Here is a 19,800-nt window from a genome sequence, read left to right as displayed (position 1 = left end):
GATAAATTCACTGTTTGGGTGTCTGTAGTGGTATTGATAAGCCACGTCTGTCTATCGAATAGATCTTGCTCTAGACGGGATTACGTTAGATAGCTGAGAAGAGCATTTGCCGTGGTAGTATCGGTAAAACAGAGTCAGGTCGGCGACCTTTCTGATCAACTCTGGATCGCCTATTAGTCGAACTGCTGTCCTATGTATTGAGTCGAGCATCCTCTAGGTATTCTTGGGAGCAAAGATGGGCGAATCTGGGACTTGTAGAGGATTAGAAGATGTTATATATTTCATTGCTGCGACACCTTACCTTTATACCTGTTACTGCTTGTCGGACTATGTCACTCAAGAAATAATTTTTAACTGAATTAGAATGCGAAACACGTATTTTTAGTTATTTTCTGTTCTTAAACAGATTTCATAATGAGTTATACATGCACACAAATACTTGATTAACCATTTCAGCACTTATGTAAGAGGAAAATTGAAAGTCATGAAGATATTTAATAAAAATTCTTATGTAAACAATTTTGCAGAAATATTCCAATAAGAAAATTGCTCTCGGAATGTCATTGTCAATGCTGGAGTACATTTTCCACTAGCAATATAAGATGCTCCAAATTCAGAACAATCGATAGATAATTACATATACTGCAACAGGACAAAGTACAGCTGTGAAATTTTCTGTATTACCACTTACTATATCAGCAGCTAAACAGCTTTATATCAAATACAAACCTGGCTAGGAAGAGAAAATTATCCAGAACTGTGGGGTTAGGATTAAGTTAGAATTTCTGGAACCATTCGCGATATTCATACTGAATACACTGCTTACACCACAACGGCACAACCTGTTTTATACTAAATTTTCCCACCAATAAACCTTCTCCCTCAAAAATTAATTCCAGCTGGAAATAATTTCAAGGAATCCACTGAATAAAACAGGTAAGTCAAGTCACTAGATTTTAGCTTACCTTCAGTCTCTGAAGACGATAACTTGGTCATCGAAACGCGCGTCAGACAACGTAATTGTGAGTATTGGTGTAGTGATGGTGTAAACAGTGTATTCAGTGGGGTTGGGAGTTAAAAAATAATATACCTCATCCAATAACCACTTTATTACCACCAGCATCCTACTGAACACCCTCTTTTGTAATTGAACGAAATATTGTGGCAGCAAATGTGGATGCAAAAAAATTGAATTGAGGTGTTCAAAGGTTTATGGATATTGACGTGGCCAGTCATGCTTAAACATACAGTCAACAAATGATGGAATTGCAGATGTAGATGTAAAGCTAAAAATGTGCCCATTCGACGTTTTGTCAGCAACTATTACTGATAGAGAATATGAAGATATATCTACTAAAGTTTATTTCTTGTATTTCACTGATTTCGAATAAAAAATTATTTATCGTTGAAAAATAAAACCTTTCAGTGTATATCATGGATTATGCGTATAGGGGAAGTCATGTTAAAAAAACCTGCGTTGTATTATACCACAGAAAAATGCAACAAATATTTTTTGTAGATAAGTTTTTTAGGAACAATTTTCATAATAACTACTATTGACCTCCGAATAATAGATCGCGAGATATTTGCGAAAAACTGATTTACATGACCTTTGAACTATATAAAATAAAACCTTAACAAAAACTTAGCTCACTAGGAATTTTTTCTCCGATATAACCTAAAATAATTATAATGAAATTCTTGAAACAAATGAGTAATGTTTATATTTAACATTCGTATTTATATTGGTGAAGAATCAAACAAGTTCATGCAAGATTGCAAGCACACATACAACACGTCGAGCGGCGCGGCAATGGCAAGTCTCAACAGGTTGTACTGAATATACAATCTACATGTTTTTACAGTTAACAGTCCTTCACCACTTGGACTACTTTGGGAATCATGGATTTGACGATATTACCGTCATAAAATAGTGAGATTTTGGAAAACGTGTGACATCTCTACGATCTAACCCAAGTTTCATCTTCTATTAGAATTCTTCTTCTAAACATTAGACACAGATCGTATAATAAATTCTGACAGCTTTTATTTCAGCTTTGGACGTATCAAATAACAAGACAATTTTCATTCGATCAAAAATCCAATCGAATTATTTCCACAAGAAAATTTATTTCACGTTCCACGAGGTTTATTATATATTAAAACTCCCCGAAGAAAATAAATGGGAAATTAATTAATCAATTACGGTAGATTCCTTACGTTTTGAAATTTTAAAACGAAAACCAGTAAACTGACTGACGTCGACGTAAATAAGATCTCGAAACCTTTTTTTTTGTATTTAATACTAGTTGGCTCCAATAATAATTATCCCTCAAATCCGATTAGAAAGAGGTTTAATTTGATAGGATGGGATGGGACTTCATCGGTAATTTATGTGAATTGAAGGTATCTCAAAGAAAATATTAATTAGTTTCGAGGATTACACGGTATAATGCGCGTGTAAATTCAGTATAATAAAGTTTTTGATTATCCCTGATATATCATCTTTATAAATTCAATCAATTATTATTACTAATGCCTATACCTATTTCAAAAACTGTTTCTCTCTCAATACATTCTAATTTGGTTATTTTTTGCTGATCCAAATGTGTACTTTTCGAATAATGAATTGATCCATCTATCAAAATATTTTTCCAGTTCATTGTTTTACTCGGTAATTCTGGATGCTACAAAACTTCCGAATCAACCATAATATCCTATCTAACTTACTTGTTGCTACACACATTTATCATTATGTCACGAACCCGTTAATGTAATTAAGTGAACTTTATTACTAATTAGAAACAGTTGAATGTTCATTTATTCCAAGAATCAATATTAATATCAAACGGTATAGGTACTAAATAAGATGCAGACATAATTGAAGAAAATTTATTACCATATTGACAGATGTTGAACGATGCCCTAAATAAACTATGGATCCTTCAAATATTTACTAAAAGCAAAGTTAGAAAATTCGGGCTCGCCTTTTCGGTGGTAATTTGAGTTCTTCTATCGAACCATTTAAGATATTTCATAAAATATATCGTAATCCTGTTTCTGTCAGCAACTTTTGAAGCTCCGTAGCGTAACTGTTGACAGGATTTAGGAAATTTTCATGATCTACTTGTACTATAAGTAAGAAGATGGCGATGTTGGCAATCGTAAGGCAATCTAAGAGAATCTATATATATAGAACACGAAGCTTTTCCAGAACTGTATTTGTAATTTTTTCTTGTTTCAAATTATTTCTATAGTTGATTAACCAAAATAATACAAATATAATTATTCATTATTCAATATATCTCACGTAACTGATTGGAAAATTATTATATTGGAATCGTTGCATAAATTTCTCTGTTTACAAACTTTCTTAAGCATATACGTGGATGGTCCCAACAAAGTAAAACACAAAAATTTTGGAAAAAAAATATATTTATTTCTCAAAGTAATCTCCTTTAAGTTCCATACACTTTTACACTTTTTCCAGCTATGTTTGATAAGTTCGATACTCTTTTTATAATAAGAATCGTCAAAGTCCTGAAAATAGTCATAAACCCATTCAATACGGAATCCATTTTGATAGATTATCACTGAGTACGGGGCTATTTGAGATAAACCTTTGGCTCTGACGGAAAGGTGTTTTAATACAAATTATTTGATATAACATTAATTTGAATAAAATTATTAAAAAAATTCTAAGGTCCTATTCCCGATAATTAAGCGGTTGCGTCTCGGCACGCTCTCCGTCAGTGGTAAAGGGATCAGTTCATTTGTGTAGCGGGTAGCATAACTTCGTGATTTACCTTGTAACAAATTCATTGTTGGTTTCAAGACCGAGAAATTAACAATAAAAAAAATAAAAGAAACGTTAACGATTACTTAAAATCATATACATATTTCACCTTTTTTTTATTGTCAATCAAATAAAATTATTGTGGGAAATATAATAAATAAACAACCTATCATATTTTTTTAAAAAAACGTTTATTATATGTATTTCTCAAAAACTTTAAATGAAAATTACATTTACAATTAACAGTATACTTATTTCCTAAAATTAATATAAAAAAATTTATATAAATTCAATTAAAATTTCCATATTTTACAAAACAGTCAACTAAGGGGGGTTTATTTGGACAGGTCGGGCCGGGATTTTCCCTGAGGGATTTCATGACTATTTCGTATTCTAACTTCTAAAAGTCGATTGAAAAAATGTACAAAAAAACACTGTGAGAAATATATAAAAATGAAATTGTTTTTAAAAGTTAGAATGGGATGAAGTGAAATCAGAAAAACTAAAAACAGAATGTTTTATGGAGAAACATATCCCAAAACTTGAAAAATAATTTAAAAAAAAAATAAAACAAAGAATTTAAAAATTATGATTATTCTAAAAATGGTCTCAAAAATAAATGTTTAGTCCAATTTACAATAATCTCTATATACAACTTGCGAAGTTATTTATCAAAAATAGTTTGTTAAAATAGACTGAACGAAGTGTTGAAATTAAGTATTTTTAATTTGGAAAAATGTCAATTTATGTTAACGATTAACTATATTTGTTTTTCAACATGATTCTACTTATATACAGGTGGAATTTAAAAATTAATAGCCATAACAAAAGTAAAATCTACGAAAAATGTGTTTCACTTAGCTGAAATTCAATTTAAAAAAAAAAGGCAAACTTTCACTTGTCCGATTTTAAAACGGTAAACGATGTATTGTACACTGTTTCTTCGAGAATCACGGGACATTGTTGGAGCCACCTACCTCGTACTTGGTCAAACACAAGACAAGAACAATTGATCTACCGTTTACGTATTGATTTCTGTAACTATTTATTTTTTTTTTGACATTGACATTTTATCAATATATATGTGTAGTCTTTATTCCAATTACATTGTCAAAAGTTCTAGGCCTTTTTTAATTTGAATTTAGCCCAAGAGACATCACCTCTTTGGCCACCGAGCTATTTTTTAAACTTTGAGAACAGAAACTAATACGAAGGGGCTAAATCTGACAAATAGGGTGTATGAGGTAGCAATTCAAACCTTAATTCATTAATTTTGGCCATTGCAATAACGGATTTGTGATCTGGTGCATAGTCTTTATGAAACAACACTTTCTTCTTAGCCAAAAGCGGCCGTTTTTGCTTGATTTCTACGCTCAAACGTTGCAATAAGTTCGCTGTCTATAGATTTTCCTTTTTCAAGTCAATGAAAATTATTCAACGCGCATCCCGACGCTATGACCTTTCCTGCAGATTCCTTCCTCAGAGCCGGTTCTCTCTTATAACTCCATTATTTTTATTGTTCTTTTGTTTCGGGTGTGAAGTGATAGACCCATATTTCGTCCAAAATATGAAACGGCTTTATTTGCATTGACAAATGCTCGATGGAAACATCTTCACAACTCTGTTTTTGATACATTGGAAGCACCCATCTTGCGCACAGCTTTCTCATGTCCAAATTTTCAGTTGATATGCGTTGTACCGAATTTTTTGAAATGCCTACTATTTCTGCTAGCTTCCAATTGATTATCATCCACTACCACTTTATGGATTTTCTTCAACATTTTCTGGAGTCGTCCCCTCACTTAGTCGAAAACTGCGATGCTGGTCTTTGCAGGTCGTACAGGCTCGTTTAAACTCTGCTTCTCAAAATTTTACTGTTGATAACGAAGGGGCAGACTTACCCCGACTACAATCTAGCTCAGCTTTTATATTGTTTGGTCTAAGGTCTTCCAAATAAAAGTATTTTATCATATACCGATGACTAATTTTTTTCCATGTTTACAAATTCTCTAAAAACGTTCACTATTGATGGTGGCGTTTTCAAACTTGAAATATATTTCAAGTAACTACCACCAACTCTAGGTCAGGCCAGGTACTTCTAGGGATCATCCTCGTATGACAAACGAAAATTATTCATATATTAAGAAAGTGGATAAATCACGTACGCAGTGGTAAAACTGACTAGATGATCAATATTAAAACGTTCTACTGAAAGAAAACTTTTAATGAAAAACCTACCTTTTAATATAGAAGCCTCTTTCTCAACTCTATTCAAAGTATGGTTAGATATTACATCCTAGCGCTGACTTTTTTCTCATTTTAATCTATTAGTAATTTCTCGAATCGAATCCCGAATACTTTCTATATAAATAAATCTGGATTATCAAACAACTAGAAAATGTAGTCTGCTTTCGATCGTATTGATTTGAGGTTGACCTGTTCCTGTTCATTCCAAACGTTTACAACATTGAAATCAAATAAATTAAGCACGTCCAATTCTGCCTACCATAATTTGACTATGCCGCAAAATTGCGACTATACAGGTATATTTGTTTATATGTGCGTACAGGATGGAATTCACCGACCAAAAACATACATATAACGAGTAATCTATTACTGACAATATGCAGGGTGTTTCAGGAAACGGTAATCTGGCCCTAGGACATATATGTCCTAGATACTGAAAAATATTTGGGATTTGATGAGCAAAAAATTTTCGTAACGCCTGCGTATTCAAAATACAGGACATTGAAGTAAAAAATTATATATATAATTTTGCCGCAACTACTGGCACATTGTATTGGAGTTTTACGGTTCGTACCAAGTAGTATTGAACAACTTTTTGATTATTAGATTTATTAAGCGGAATTTCAAGTAAACTCAAATATTATTTAATTCTACACCGAAAAGGTGTGATGTGATAAAACTTGATACTGTATACCGTTTTCGGAATAATTTGATTTGATAATTATGAATTAATAACCGATGCTGGTATAAAGTATTGATAAAGTTATCAATTATTATGATTATCAATTAGTAATCATTAGGTGAATAAATAGGGACTAAGGGCTTTCGTTTCTTGTGACGTTTCACAAAAATCCAGTATAATCAGTATAGGATCTTGTTTTTCAAAGTTAAATAAGTTTGGGTACTAAGCTGTTGGTGGAGTATGAAACAAACAACAATTTGATGATCATGTATTGCGAATCTAGGACTCAAACTGTTGTTTGTTTCATACTAAGGCCCCCAATAGCTGAGTACCCATAATAATTTAACTTTGAATTTCACACGGCAATAGCATTTTCTCTGAGTTTGCCATGGATAACTGTCATTCATTGATACTTATGAGGTTGAGACCTTATTATTTGTTAAATTATATATTTTTAATCAAAATCTACTCAAATTTTGAATTTTAAAACTTACCAAGTAAAAATACATTGAAACCCATTGAGGAACGATGTCGAGAAACTGGGAATGTGATTTTTTGTTCAATTAATACATTGATTTGACAAAAATCCACTCTAACCGGTAGATCGTCTAGCAAGAGCTCTTGTACTTGTTTGTAATTATAAAGATGTAGCTGTTGCTCTTTAAGTATCCTCCAAGTACTTGAAACGTATTTGTTTGTCTTGCCACATGGATTTTGATCAAATAAATTTAAAATCATATTTCCTTTATTAATGGTTCTTGTTGTTCTAAGTAAGCCAGAATTTTTTTTAGATCTCACATTCCCAGTTTCTCGACAATGTTGTTCAATGGCTCTAAATTTATTTTTACTTGGTAGGTTTCTTCGAGGAAACTTTTCTGCATAACGCCGAACATCTGCACTAGGATTTCCTAAACACACACCTAAGGTTAATAACATGTCAGTTTATTCATAATTTGAGTATATTTTGATTAACAATATCTAATTTAACAAATAACAAGGCCGCAGCCTCTTAACTATCAATGAATGACAGTTATCCATGGCAAACTCAGAGAAAATGCTATTGCCGTGTGAAATTCAAAATTAAATTATTATGGGTACTCAGCTATTGGGAACCTTAGATTGAATCAAACAACAGTTTGAGTCCTAGATTGTTGTTTGTTTCATACTTAGGCCCCAGTAGTCCCCATATTTATTTAACTTTGATGAACAAGATCCTACACTGATTAGACTGAATTTTTGTGAAACGTTACAAGAAACCGTTTTATAGATGGGGCTCATTTTTCGCGACAAAAATTTTTTAAATCACTTAATGCTCGCTAATTAATAATAATAATAATAATTAATAAATTTATCGATACTTTTTTACAGTATCGGTTATTACTTCATAATTTTCAAATCAAAATATTCCGAAAATGGTACAGAGGATGGAGGTTTATGGAGAATACCTTTTTGGTGTGAAATTAAATGATGTTTAAGTTCACTTGAAATTTTGCTTAATGAATTTAATATTGGAAAAGTTGATACACCATCTAATCCGACTCTGCTTTCTATTGTTCTTTTTTATATATATATATATATATAAATGGTGTGAATTCAAGGGATTTCCAACTGTGTACATTTCCAATCTCGACTTAGCACTTTGTATATTTCATAGCGATTCTGGGGAAAATGAAAAATACAAACCGTTACCTGAATAAATGATGTAAAAAGGAAAATGTCTGGGTTTTGGAGAAAATATATATAAAAATCTGCGACCTTGTATTTATATCAAAAAAAGTCTGTTAAACATTCAATCACCTTTCCGTCTATATCCTTTGACTATTAATTCAACACTATTCCTTTCCAATAGAATGATTATCAATAAAAAATACAAATACACGATTTTTCTCAAATTCGTTTTATTTTATCTTTATGAAATAGTTTTTTTAACTATCCTTGTAAACATTAAAACGAACTCCAATTTAGCTATGAGTGTAGTTTTAGAGAAATAATAGCGAAACTAAACGAATTTCTGACATTAACTTCACAGTGGAAAATTCGGTGGAGCTAGTGGAGGAATGTTAGTGACGTGCCGTATTGGTCAGGCAAAGGAAAGTTTAGTACTTTAGAGGTTTAATGGATTGAACATTATTTGAGTTGGAAAAGTTCGAGCGATGAGGTTCACTTTTTATTTAAACGAATTTTGTCAACTTTTTTGTTAGTCGACGTTTCGTGATAGATAATACTCTTTGATAAAATGCATAGAATGGAAATTTTTAAAATAAACACAACAATTTCCTGCATCATTGTAAAAACTTCAACACAATTTTATTAAACATCAGTTCGCCGTTACAATAGTTTTTGACAGATTTTCAACAAAAGAGAATAATTAGAATAATAAAGTGAAAATATTGATAAAATTGTTGAAAACTTAATGAACATATTGTAAAATCTGTTTATTCTAACGTATATTTTCTTACACAACTATAATGTTAAAGGATACGGAAGTATAGCACCAAGAACATCTTTAGGAAAAGCGGTTACCATGGGATATGCAATGCTAGGTATACCACTAACGTTACTTTACCTGTCTAGTGTGGGATCCATCTTGAGTAGGGTGGCAAGAGGTGTATTTTCTAGAGCCCTCTGCTGTTGTCTCTGCTCTAATTGCGGGTATTGTTGTTACGACGAAAAGAGAATGGCTGAAAAGGAAAGGAGGATGAAGAGGAAAAGACAACAGATGGAACTGCAGCAACAGTTAGGTAAATATTAATATTAAATTGTTAGATTTTGAAGTTAAATGTTAATTTTCTATAAACGATCATTTATAAATGTTTTTGCCTAATGAAATTTTATTGGAAAATTCTAGATACAGTCTTGATTCGTACTTGGCAAACGATAGGACAGTAATTTTCAAAATTTCTGTGATCGCGACGGGATAAATAATTTTTTAAATATTGGCGGACTGCAAAGGCAAACTATTTTTAAATTTTTGGTAGGAGCAGCGAGATAAACTAAATTTTTAAATTTAGGCGGGTACGCACAGGATAAAAACTTTTAAAAGTTTGGTAAGAGCGCGCGGGGCAAATAGTGCTTGAAATTTTGGTGAGAGCGCATGGGATAACAATTTTTAACATTTTTATGAGACCGCGTGGAATTAAACTTTATTTTTCAAGAAAGATTATCTAGTTTAGAAATGAATTAATGTACGAGGATGTCTAAGAAGTACCTGGGCCAACAAAGAAAACACAAACATATTTATGTTTCAACGTTATCTCCTTTTAGCTCCATACATTTTTCATTTAAGGAAAATCTTTGACCACCGAGCCATCTTTTCAAGTCTGGGAACAGAAAATAATCCGGGAAAGTCAAATCTGGTGAATAGGGTGTATGAGGTAGTAATTCAAATTTTAATTCATTAATTCTGGCCATTTCCATAACGGATGTGTGAGCTGGTGCATAGTCTTGATGAAACAACACTTTCTTCTAAGCCTAATGTGGACGTTTTGCTTGATTTTTTTACTCAAACGCTGCAATAAATTCACATACTACTTGCCGTTCATATTCAATGAAAATTATTCCTCGCTCATCCCAAAAATCCGACGTCATGACCTTGTCTGCAGATGGAACGGTCTTTGCCTTCTTTGGAGCCGGCTCTCCCTTTTCAGTTTTTTGTTTTGATAGTTCTTTTGTTTCGAATGTAAAATTATGTACCTACGTTTCATCCATGGTTATGTGAAACTATTAAATATTGCCAAAAATTTGATGGAAACATCTTCACAACTCTGTTTTTCTTACATTGAGAGCAAACGCTGCACCCATCTTGCACACAGCTCTCTCATGTCCAAATTTTGATATGCGTTGTACAGCACTTTTTGAAATACCTACTATGTCTGCCAGCCTGGGCACTTCTATTCGACGATCATCCAGTACTTCTTTGTGGATTTTCTTCAACATTTCTGGAGTTATAGCCTCATTTGGTCGACCAATGCGAAGCTGGTTTGTGCAGGTCGTACGGCTTCGTTTAAAGTCTGCTACCCAATAGTTTATTGTTAATAAGGAAGGAGTAGTCTTATCCAGACTAGAATCTAGCTCAACTTTTATATTGGTTGGGTTAATGCTTTTCAAATAAAAGTATCGTATCACATAATGATGACTAATTTTTTCTATGTTTACAAATTCAGTGGATACGTTTATTTTTGATGGCTGTCAAATAAAAAATAAACAACGTGGCATCTCCAAACTTTAAACATACGGTATATAGATTGTGTACTTTCTAATACAGTGTCATTTTTCAAGTAACTGCTGCCATCTCTAGATCAGGCCATGTACTTCTAGGGACCATCTTCGTATATAAGAAAGTAACTTACTTTAATCTATTCGAAGCAATTGAATTCAATCATGCTGTACTTAATTTTTTTCATTTCCTGATATGTAAGAATTGAGATACTAATTTTTCAGGACTTCAAGAACCGTTTTACGTTCGTTCGAATTCGAACTATAGCAACAATATACATTCGCCTTGTCGAGATGGTCCTATAAAAGAATTAGATAATTTGAGTGGTACCGACAACGAATCAAAATCATCCATGCACGGTTGGTCGATTTTAGCGCCCATTATATTGTGCCTCTGCATCATGTTCATATACATATGTCTAGGTAAGTAGATAATTACGACATTGCCATGTTTCCTATCGAAACAAAATTAAAGAACTATTAGTAAGTAATTTTTTAATTCTAGGTACGTTTGTTTTATACAAATTGGAGGATTGGCCGCTCCTGGATGGGTTTTATTTTTGTTTCATGAGCCTAACGACGATTGGGTTCGGAGATATGGTACCAGGAGCTGATCCCATGCAGTACGATTCCAGTACTACCATATGGTTTTGTTCTATCTACATTATGTCCGGTATGGCTTTAACTGCCATGTGTTTTAATGTCGTTCACGACGAAATTATACATAGGTATGTTTTATTTTATATAATTAATTCAAAAAAAAAAAATACAAGAATTTATTTAGTGATATTCGTCATTTTATTATATCATCGTATTGAACTAACATCGAACATTCAAGAAAACGACTCCTCCAATGAAAAGAAAATGGCGTCATTAACTACATTGCAGATGTAATATAATAAAAGACCAAAAAGACTGTAACGATTACCGGAATCCCAATGGTAGTTCTCAATATTTGTGCTGACAAAAGAATAAGAATTGGTTATGAAGGGTCACGAGGCAAAAAATTTCAGAAAATGATCGTTTCGATACTTTTATTATCACTGAAACAAACGCTTTACTCATTATTCTACAATACTGAGTTAATAGAAAGGATGATATAATGAGTACAAATACTTTTTTAACGTTTTTGCATTTCCAGAAATGGAAAATTCAATTCCAAATTCAAATTTCAACAAATTTGTGAAATTCCGAATTATTTTGGCGTCTTTCTAGAAAAATAAATTGTTTTTAGAAGAGCTTTTGAAGATTTATTTTTTATTCATAGTTTGAGGCAATTAATAATTGTACTACTTTTTAAAGCCCATCAGGTTCAATTTCAACAATTTTTTATTATTATTTCAAAAAGAACAACATAGCTCCGTTTAAAAAATGATACGTATAAAAAAATAAATAATGATTTACAAATTACCTCTTAATTGATTATTTTCTTATTAGAACAATTGGAGGTGTTTTAGAGATAGAGGACAACAAACATCGAAATAACGAATACTGAAAAATTAGCATTAAGAACTTTTCTCGTTCTATTTCGTCCCTTGTGTGTTTTAGATTGAAGCACCAAGAAAAATCTTTACCGAAATTGAGCTCGACAAGTTTTCCGGACGATCTGAATATCAGCAACGATCCTTTCAATATGACTTCATGACAATTTCCCCAGAAACCCAACAATATCTACAGACGTAATCTAACTGAAGAAACGTTGCTGAGTACTGGTGGCGTTGGTACTCCCACCTCCACTATCGATATCAATATAGGAACTGGAGTCGAAATGTTACCGGTACCAAATAAAATACCGGAGGTTTTAGAAGGACCAGTCAAAACGGGCGTGTATACACTACATGAAGAGCCCGAAAACGAAGAAGCCGCCGAACAAAATACTGAAATGTGAAATCGAGACAAATTTTGTAAATATTATATAAAATGTGTTGAACAACATAAATCAGGGTTAAATTCCATTTAGTTTATCAACTTTTCTGTCGATATTTGTTGTGATTATTTTGATCCTTATTCAATTTTTTATACTGATAACTAGAGGGAAATTATGGGTAACTATGTATTTGTTTATCAAAAAAATGTTCGGTGATATTCTCTATTGATTTTCTCAAATTTAAAAAAAATTCTAAACTTGTAAATACAACGTAAGTTAGAGTCATATCTCGAACTATAATAGAGTATATCGTCGTCCTATAACAAGTTTCTGGTCTACAGGGTGACCAAATCATTACGAACTACAAAGCGTCCCAAATTTATTTAATGTAAAACACCAATAGTGGAATCAAAATTTCAATAATAAAACTTTGATGCTTCTATACGACTTTATTTTCAAAGTGGACCAACCCATTGGGAATGATTACATCGATTTGACTTACCCTGTACTTAAATGATTAATACTTTTCCAATGTAGAAAATATATCGAACGACGATATTTATTTCGATAATTCAAATAAGAAGGAATTTGTATATATTTGGAATTTGATAAAAAATGTCAATTAAAAATAACAAATTTTCCTACCAATTGGTGTAATAGAATATTTGTAAAATTTCGTGTCTTTTCGATCGCTACTTTGGTTATTTTCAAAACAATAGATTCAAAACCATTTCGTGAGTTAATTTTTCATTGCTTCTTGATGAAAAAAATACTGTACAAGCCCAGCAATGGCTTCAAAAGTATTATCGAAAAGAACCATTTGTTATTGGTATGCTGAATTAAAACGATGATGCTGAACGTTCTGGTCATCCAATTGATGTGGTTACTCCAGAAAATATTAAAAAAAGTCCGCAAATTGGTTTTATCTAATCGTAAATTAAATTGCGTGTGATAGCTGATGCCATAAAGATATCAGAAGGCAATGTGTTCACAATTATACATAAACATTTGACCACGACTCACGGTCGATCAAAAATAACAACGTGTTGAGAATTCAGAGCTTGTTTGTACGTGAAAAATCAGATTTTTTACATCGATATGTGATACTGGATGAAACATGGATCCATTACTTCACTCAAGACGATCATGTGAGTGGAGTACAGCCGGAGAACCACGTCCGAAACGTACAAAGTCACAACAGTCAGTTGGGACGGTTTTTGCTTCATAGAATATTGTTCATCGACTATCTCCAAAAGGAATAGAAAATCAATAGCGAGTATTACATAGAGCTGTTAGATCGTTCCAAAATTAAGGAAAAACGAAAAAAACACTGTTTCAACAAGACTAATTCACAAGTCGATGGCAACGATGGTTAAATTGAACGAATTACACTTCGAATTGCTTCCTCATCCACTGTATACTCCAGATCCGGCCACCAGGGACTACTGGCTATTCGTATATCTCAAAAAAATTGCCGAGACTGAAGCCTATTTTGAGGCAAAAGACAAATCCTTCTACAACCACGACATCGAGAAGTTAGAGAAGCGTTTGAATGATTTTAGTGCTCTTGCTATTGCTATATTGATGAATAAAATCGATTTTGGGCGAAAAAAAGTTAGTCACACGACTTAGTAACAGTTGCCCAAATATATTATATAACTTTAGAACCGATACTGATCGATTTGACATAACCTAACTTTATTTGTATACTTAAAAAGTTAAGTCACTAAGTATTTGGTTGTTTAGAATATAAATTTCTTGAGCTAAAACAAACTTCTTCATTTTTATTCATACTATGAACTCATCAACTTGTAATTTACATAGTTTCTGAACTTTTCTATTACCTACATTGTGAGTTAAAAACCAAACTCGTCCTCACATTTTTTAAGCAGTTCTTTGTTAAAAATAGATTTTTGAAACGAGTTTTTTTGAACTTTTGTACAAATTGGGAACTGGTATGTACAATGAATGAACAAGCAAAAGGATATTTAATACGTTTTATTTCAATTTTATTTCGGAAAACAATATTTTATAACCTAAATGCCAAGTTCCTTCTTATATATTAACAGTTGTATATTAGATAATATACCTAAATATTAATAGTATCATCTACAGTTTTTGAAAAATTGTACATACTCTTTGAATTTAATTTTCATGTTGAAACTGATCAAATTCAATGTTTAGGATGTTTGTTAACAAAAACACGTTAAATGTAATTTATAAAAATATTGTCTGAATGAGAATGAATATATGAGATTTGTAATAATAAAAGAATACCTTCAAAATGAATTTTTTTTATACCCATCCAAACAAAGTACAACAAATTTACATCGATTTAGCACTCAACACAAAAATTGTTGGCAATTTCCATTTCCATAAATAGTAATTTATTCTTTAAAATCATCAAATTTTGCTAACGCTCTTATCAAGTTATCTTCAGCTGTAGATTCAGGAAAACTCCTCGCCCTGATTATATTCGAAATTTTTGTTCTGTCCAATATCACTAAAAATCCGATCAACAGCACTGCAAATATCATAGAGGCGGTCATAATCACTGATTGTAAAGAATTACTAGGCATTACTACATGCGTTTCTTGATGATTGGGTACCATATAATCACAAAAGCGATAATTTTGGTGGATCATTATACCGAAATATTAAAATAATCTTCACGTACTGATGGATTATTAGTTAAATTTGTTGTTTTTATAATCCGATATGGTAGAGGATTCGAACAAAAACGTCTCTCACATGTTCAGCGTTGCAGTCACGAGTTTCATTATAACGATAATTGTGTCGAAAATTACATCAATTATTATTAGATTGTATGTAAAGTATATTTTTGAATAACCCATATTTATGTATATACGTCTAATTGAGTTCCAAAAACCATGAATAATTGATTCATAACAACACAATTTTGAATATCAAATTTGTCTCATTGAATTACTAGTTTTTCGAAATCTAATTATTGTGGATGGTTAAACATAGGCAACACATTATACAAATGTGAGGGGAAATTAAAGACTTTTGCAATGTGTAAAAAATTATTGTTCGATTATTTTATTGGCATCTTCACTAATAAAATTCGACTTCAAACAAAAATTCTGATACATATTCACGAAAAATGACTATTAAAAGAAGGTATACAAAGATTTTTCAATTATAACTTGTCTCGACATCTAGCTGTTAATAGTAATAACGATCATTATTACTCGTAGCGATTTTTACTTTTTATAAAAATTACAAAGTTGACTCAAAACATTGTCGATAATCAATCTACATCGTTACGATAAATAATAAAAATTGAATAAAAATTACTAATCACTATTTTATATTATATAAGAACTAATTTGAAAGGAAACTTTACGAATGATATACTTAATATATTGACCAATAGAGGGTACTGATATTTTGACAGTTAATACAGTGTAGCAACAAACCTTTCCGGAAATAACATATGTTTGAGTCAATGCGGTCCCAAACTTTCAAGTCAAGATCGAGACCGGCCATTTTACAATACCCTGTTGTTGGATTATTCATATTTCAAAATTAAATTTGTAATTAATGTCAGAACCACAGTCAGCTCTCCTATTAAGAAAACAGCTAGCAGGTCAGTGAAAGTGTTGTGTTTTTTCTATACCTTAATGAAAGCTTCAAAAATAAACTCTAGCTCTGTAATCGAAATGTTCTTACAATACAACCTGAATATTTTCTATGCCGAGTAGTCTCGTCTGTCCAAAAATAGTTTCCACATACTATTTTCGTTATATAAGGTTACAATTTGTGGGAATTTTAATATATTTATAGGGTTTTAGTAAAATCAATAAGCGTGCTTATTATTCCTTATCGTACCCGTCAATGTGAAGGTAAATTATTTACTAAATTTCTTTCATATAGTTCATTGCTTGCTTTTTTTGTGTATTAGATTAATAGAATTATCGATAGAAGATATAGAAATTTTGAAAAGTGCTTCGTACTAATTAATATAAAGTGGTTATTATTTATATTAAAAATTAAGTCGAGATATTTCATAAAGTTCATTAGACTTACAAATGAATATTTTATAGCCTTATAACGTCTATTCTAGTGGGAGGATAATCAGTTATACTGCTTTAAATTTTTATATATTATAAAAAATCAACCTCTATTCTTATTATAGAAGTATTTAAATCTTTATAAACAAAAGGTTAAAGAAAGCTGTTAGATCAGGTGTAAAATGACAAAGCTATAAAATACCCTTGAAATTTCTTAATTTTACCTTCTAAATAAATGGATTGAATGAGTTTTTGATGTATATCAAGAACATCGCTATTTGTTTACAACAAAAAAAAAAAGTAGTGAGGATGAGAAGTTTGAATCACAAAATGTCTTGTTTTTGAATGGATTAGAATAACTTTTTGGTGTTTGATTATAGTTTTGATGAAGTTTTTTTGCTTTTTTGATACTATAAAAAATTGTACAAATTCATGACTTTATTTTTAGAATTAAACAAAAATCCTGTAGAGGGTTTTTCTGCAGGCCTTATAGATGATAACGATATTTACCGATGGGAAGTACTGATAATAGGTCCTCCGGATACCCTCTAGTAAGTGTTTTTGAATTAGTAAAATATTTAAATCTTGTAGTTTGGTCAAATTCTTTGTTAAATCTTCAATTTATTAACAGCGAAGGAGGATTCTTCAAATGTCACCTATATTTTCCAAAAGAATATCCATTGAGGCCGCCTAAAATGAAATTTGTTACAGAAATTTGGCATCCCAACAGTAAGTTTTTTTGTCTTCTCTTAATGAGTTAGTTGGAACATTTGTTTTGTAAATTTATCAATAAATTTACCTAAATTTAAAAAAATTGTAACAACTATAATTAAAAAACAGGGTTTTGTCTCAAGTTTTTGAAATATTTGAGAAAAAAATTAGTTTTATTTAGTTTAAATAATTATAATGTACTCAATTTGACTAAACATTCAATATTTCAATGTTTGAATATAAAATTTTTATATATTTGAAAAAAAGGTGATGTTGATATTGAAAATGTACATAATCAGAACTATAATTTCAACTTTTTGTCATTTGAATATAAAAATTTTGTAGATGTTATGAAAATCGTTTTGTTCATATTTTAATGATAGAAGTTGAACTCTAATTAATTGAAAATATAAAAGTTGAGCTATAATTTGATGCCTTATTTTGAATAAATCTATTTAGTTAAGTTAAGATGAAAATAACCATCAAATTCACATCGTATAATGAAATGAACGACTTTTTTTCTCCTTTTTTGTCGTTTTAATATGAAATTTTTGTATATCTTTAAAAAATTGTTATGTTGATATTTGGATGATAGAAATTGAGGTCTAACTAATTGAAAATTAGAGTTTAATTTTGTGTTTCATTTGGAAAAAAATATATTATGTGAAGTAAATGTTCATTTTTATAGTCTGTTTGTAAATTAAATACAGTAATAAATATTTAATTCACATATTATAATTAAATGAACTGATATATTTGTGGTTTAGATATAATACGATAATATTTTAGTTGATAAAAATGGTGATGTTTGTATTTCAATACTCCACGAGCCCGGAGACGACAAATTCGGTTATGAAAAAGCCTCGGAAAGGTGGTTACCAGTACATACAGTAGAAACTATTTTAATATCAGTTATATCAATGTTAGCCGATCCTAATGATGAATCACCTGCCAATGTCGATGCCGCGGTAAATAAATTTCATAATTATTCAAAATCGAGGAATTTTTATTTTTTTTTTTTTTTTGTTAATTCCAGAAAGAATGGAGGGAATCATATTCGGAATTCAAACGGAAAGTAGCGAGATGCGTCCGGAAGTCACAGGAACAAGAGGAATGTTAGTATAATGACTGTGTATTAAAATTATAAACAATTAATTAATAAAAAAACAAACATCTTATTTAAAGATTTGATTCTCGTGTTGTTAAAATTTTGTATGTAGATTTTTTATACGCGATCTTTAATAATTTAAAAAAATAATAAATTTTAACTTCGTCGCGAATCAAATCTCTCACATATATGATTTAATTAATTTTTTTTGTATTGTATGTCCGATCTCGTCGACAACAGCTGAGATAAATATATATATATTTTTTTTTAATTAAAAATATTCAAATAAATAACATGTTCATATATATATATACGAGATTTTTGCATTTTAATCTGTTTATTTATGTTTTTTATGAACCGGAAGTATATATCTGAAAGGAAAAGAAGAATTTTTATTATAAAAAAAATTTTTTAGTAGTCGGTTCCAAAATGAATAGTAGGGATGAGATTTTAACAAATTTTTCACCCTGTGGAATTAATTTAGAATATTAAAAATTGAAAATTCCAATATTTTATTTCGATTAATTTTTCTAGTAATTTATTAAAAATTTTTTAAATCCGAATTTTAAAACCTGCAGATTTATAATAATTCACGTGATTCACAAAAATTTAAAATCAGAATGAAATTGTCGATATTTCAATGAAAATTTTAATTTTTGATTGAAAAAAATTACATTTTCACTCGTATAATGAAAAAAAATATATTCATTGATTCTTATTAATCATTAAATGATTCTTTTTATTCATTTGTATCGCCCTGTATTCAAATTTCACATCCTCTGAATCAATTATCTAGACTTCTTTATTTGTCTCACCCTGTATTCCATCCTGTCTGGAAAAAGACGTTTGGCAAACGAGAAATTTCAATATTTCGATAAAAAAATTGACTTTTGTTGAAAAAAATTTTTCCTGCGGTCATATAAAAGAAATTATATAAAAAATTTAATAATTCATCTGCTAACATCATTAATAGAGTGGGCCAAAAAAAATTATTAAAAAAATCAATTTATTTTCGAAGTATAGACATTTATACCAACGCTCTTCTTCCAATTCGATAAAAAAAAAGACAGGATCGAATACAGGGGGAGACACATAGATAAGTCTTGATTGATGGTTAGGGTTGGTCAAAAAAAATTT

At 30.7% G+C, this 19,800-nt stretch overlaps 2 protein-coding genes across 3 annotated transcripts in view; both read left to right on the top strand.

Annotated features, from left to right (window-relative positions):
- LOC130901862 (potassium channel subfamily K member 18) overlaps positions 1 to 15,739 on the top strand; it is a 228,418-nt gene extending 212,679 nt beyond the window's left edge. Inside the window, exons 5-8 of one of the 2 annotated variants that reach the window (XM_057813500.1) lie at positions 9,203 to 9,466; positions 11,175 to 11,363; positions 11,446 to 11,668; positions 12,489 to 15,739. In XM_057813500.1, the coding sequence (XP_057669483.1) occupies positions 9,203 to 9,466; positions 11,175 to 11,363; positions 11,446 to 11,668; positions 12,489 to 12,585 (773 nt within the window). In that variant the 3' untranslated portion in view covers positions 12,586 to 15,739. Of the gene's footprint in view, positions 1 to 9,202; positions 9,467 to 11,165; positions 11,364 to 11,445; positions 11,669 to 12,488 lie in introns of both variants that reach the window. The other variant, XM_057813499.1, reaches the window with a different exon arrangement.
- Positions 15,740 to 16,230: 491 nt separating this feature from the next.
- LOC130901414 (ubiquitin-conjugating enzyme E2 G1) lies at positions 16,231 to 18,733 on the top strand. The gene is made up of 5 exons (XM_057812808.1): positions 16,231 to 16,420; positions 17,293 to 17,395; positions 17,476 to 17,573; positions 18,345 to 18,523; positions 18,592 to 18,733. The coding sequence occupies exons 1-5, from the start codon at positions 16,375 to 16,377 to the stop codon at positions 18,673 to 18,675; spliced, it is 510 nt and encodes a 169-aa protein (XP_057668791.1). The 5' UTR covers positions 16,231 to 16,374; the 3' UTR covers positions 18,676 to 18,733.
- The last annotated feature ends 1,067 nt before the right edge of the window (positions 18,734 to 19,800 follow it).

The sequence above is a fragment of the Diorhabda carinulata genome, chromosome X (genome assembly GCF_026250575.1).
Source record: "Diorhabda carinulata isolate Delta chromosome X, icDioCari1.1, whole genome shotgun sequence".
In the NCBI taxonomy this organism is placed as follows: domain Eukaryota; kingdom Metazoa; phylum Arthropoda; class Insecta; order Coleoptera; family Chrysomelidae; genus Diorhabda; species Diorhabda carinulata.
Note: the sequence above shows the minus strand (reverse complement) of the source record. Positions and strands in the feature narration are given on the sequence as shown.

Bases quoted from the DNA above. Each gene is read 5' to 3' on its own strand.
- LOC130901414 (XM_057812808.1), top strand. From the start codon at position 16,375: ATGTCAGAACCACAGTCAGCTCTCCTATTAAGAAAACAGCTAGCAG. The intron at 16,421-17,292 runs GTCAGTGAAAGT...CTTTATTTTTAG, and splicing joins ATTAAGAAAACAGCTAGCAG to AATTAAACAAAAATCCTGTA. The intron at 17,396-17,475 runs GTAAGTGTTTTT...ATTTATTAACAG, and splicing joins GGTCCTCCGGATACCCTCTA to CGAAGGAGGATTCTTCAAAT.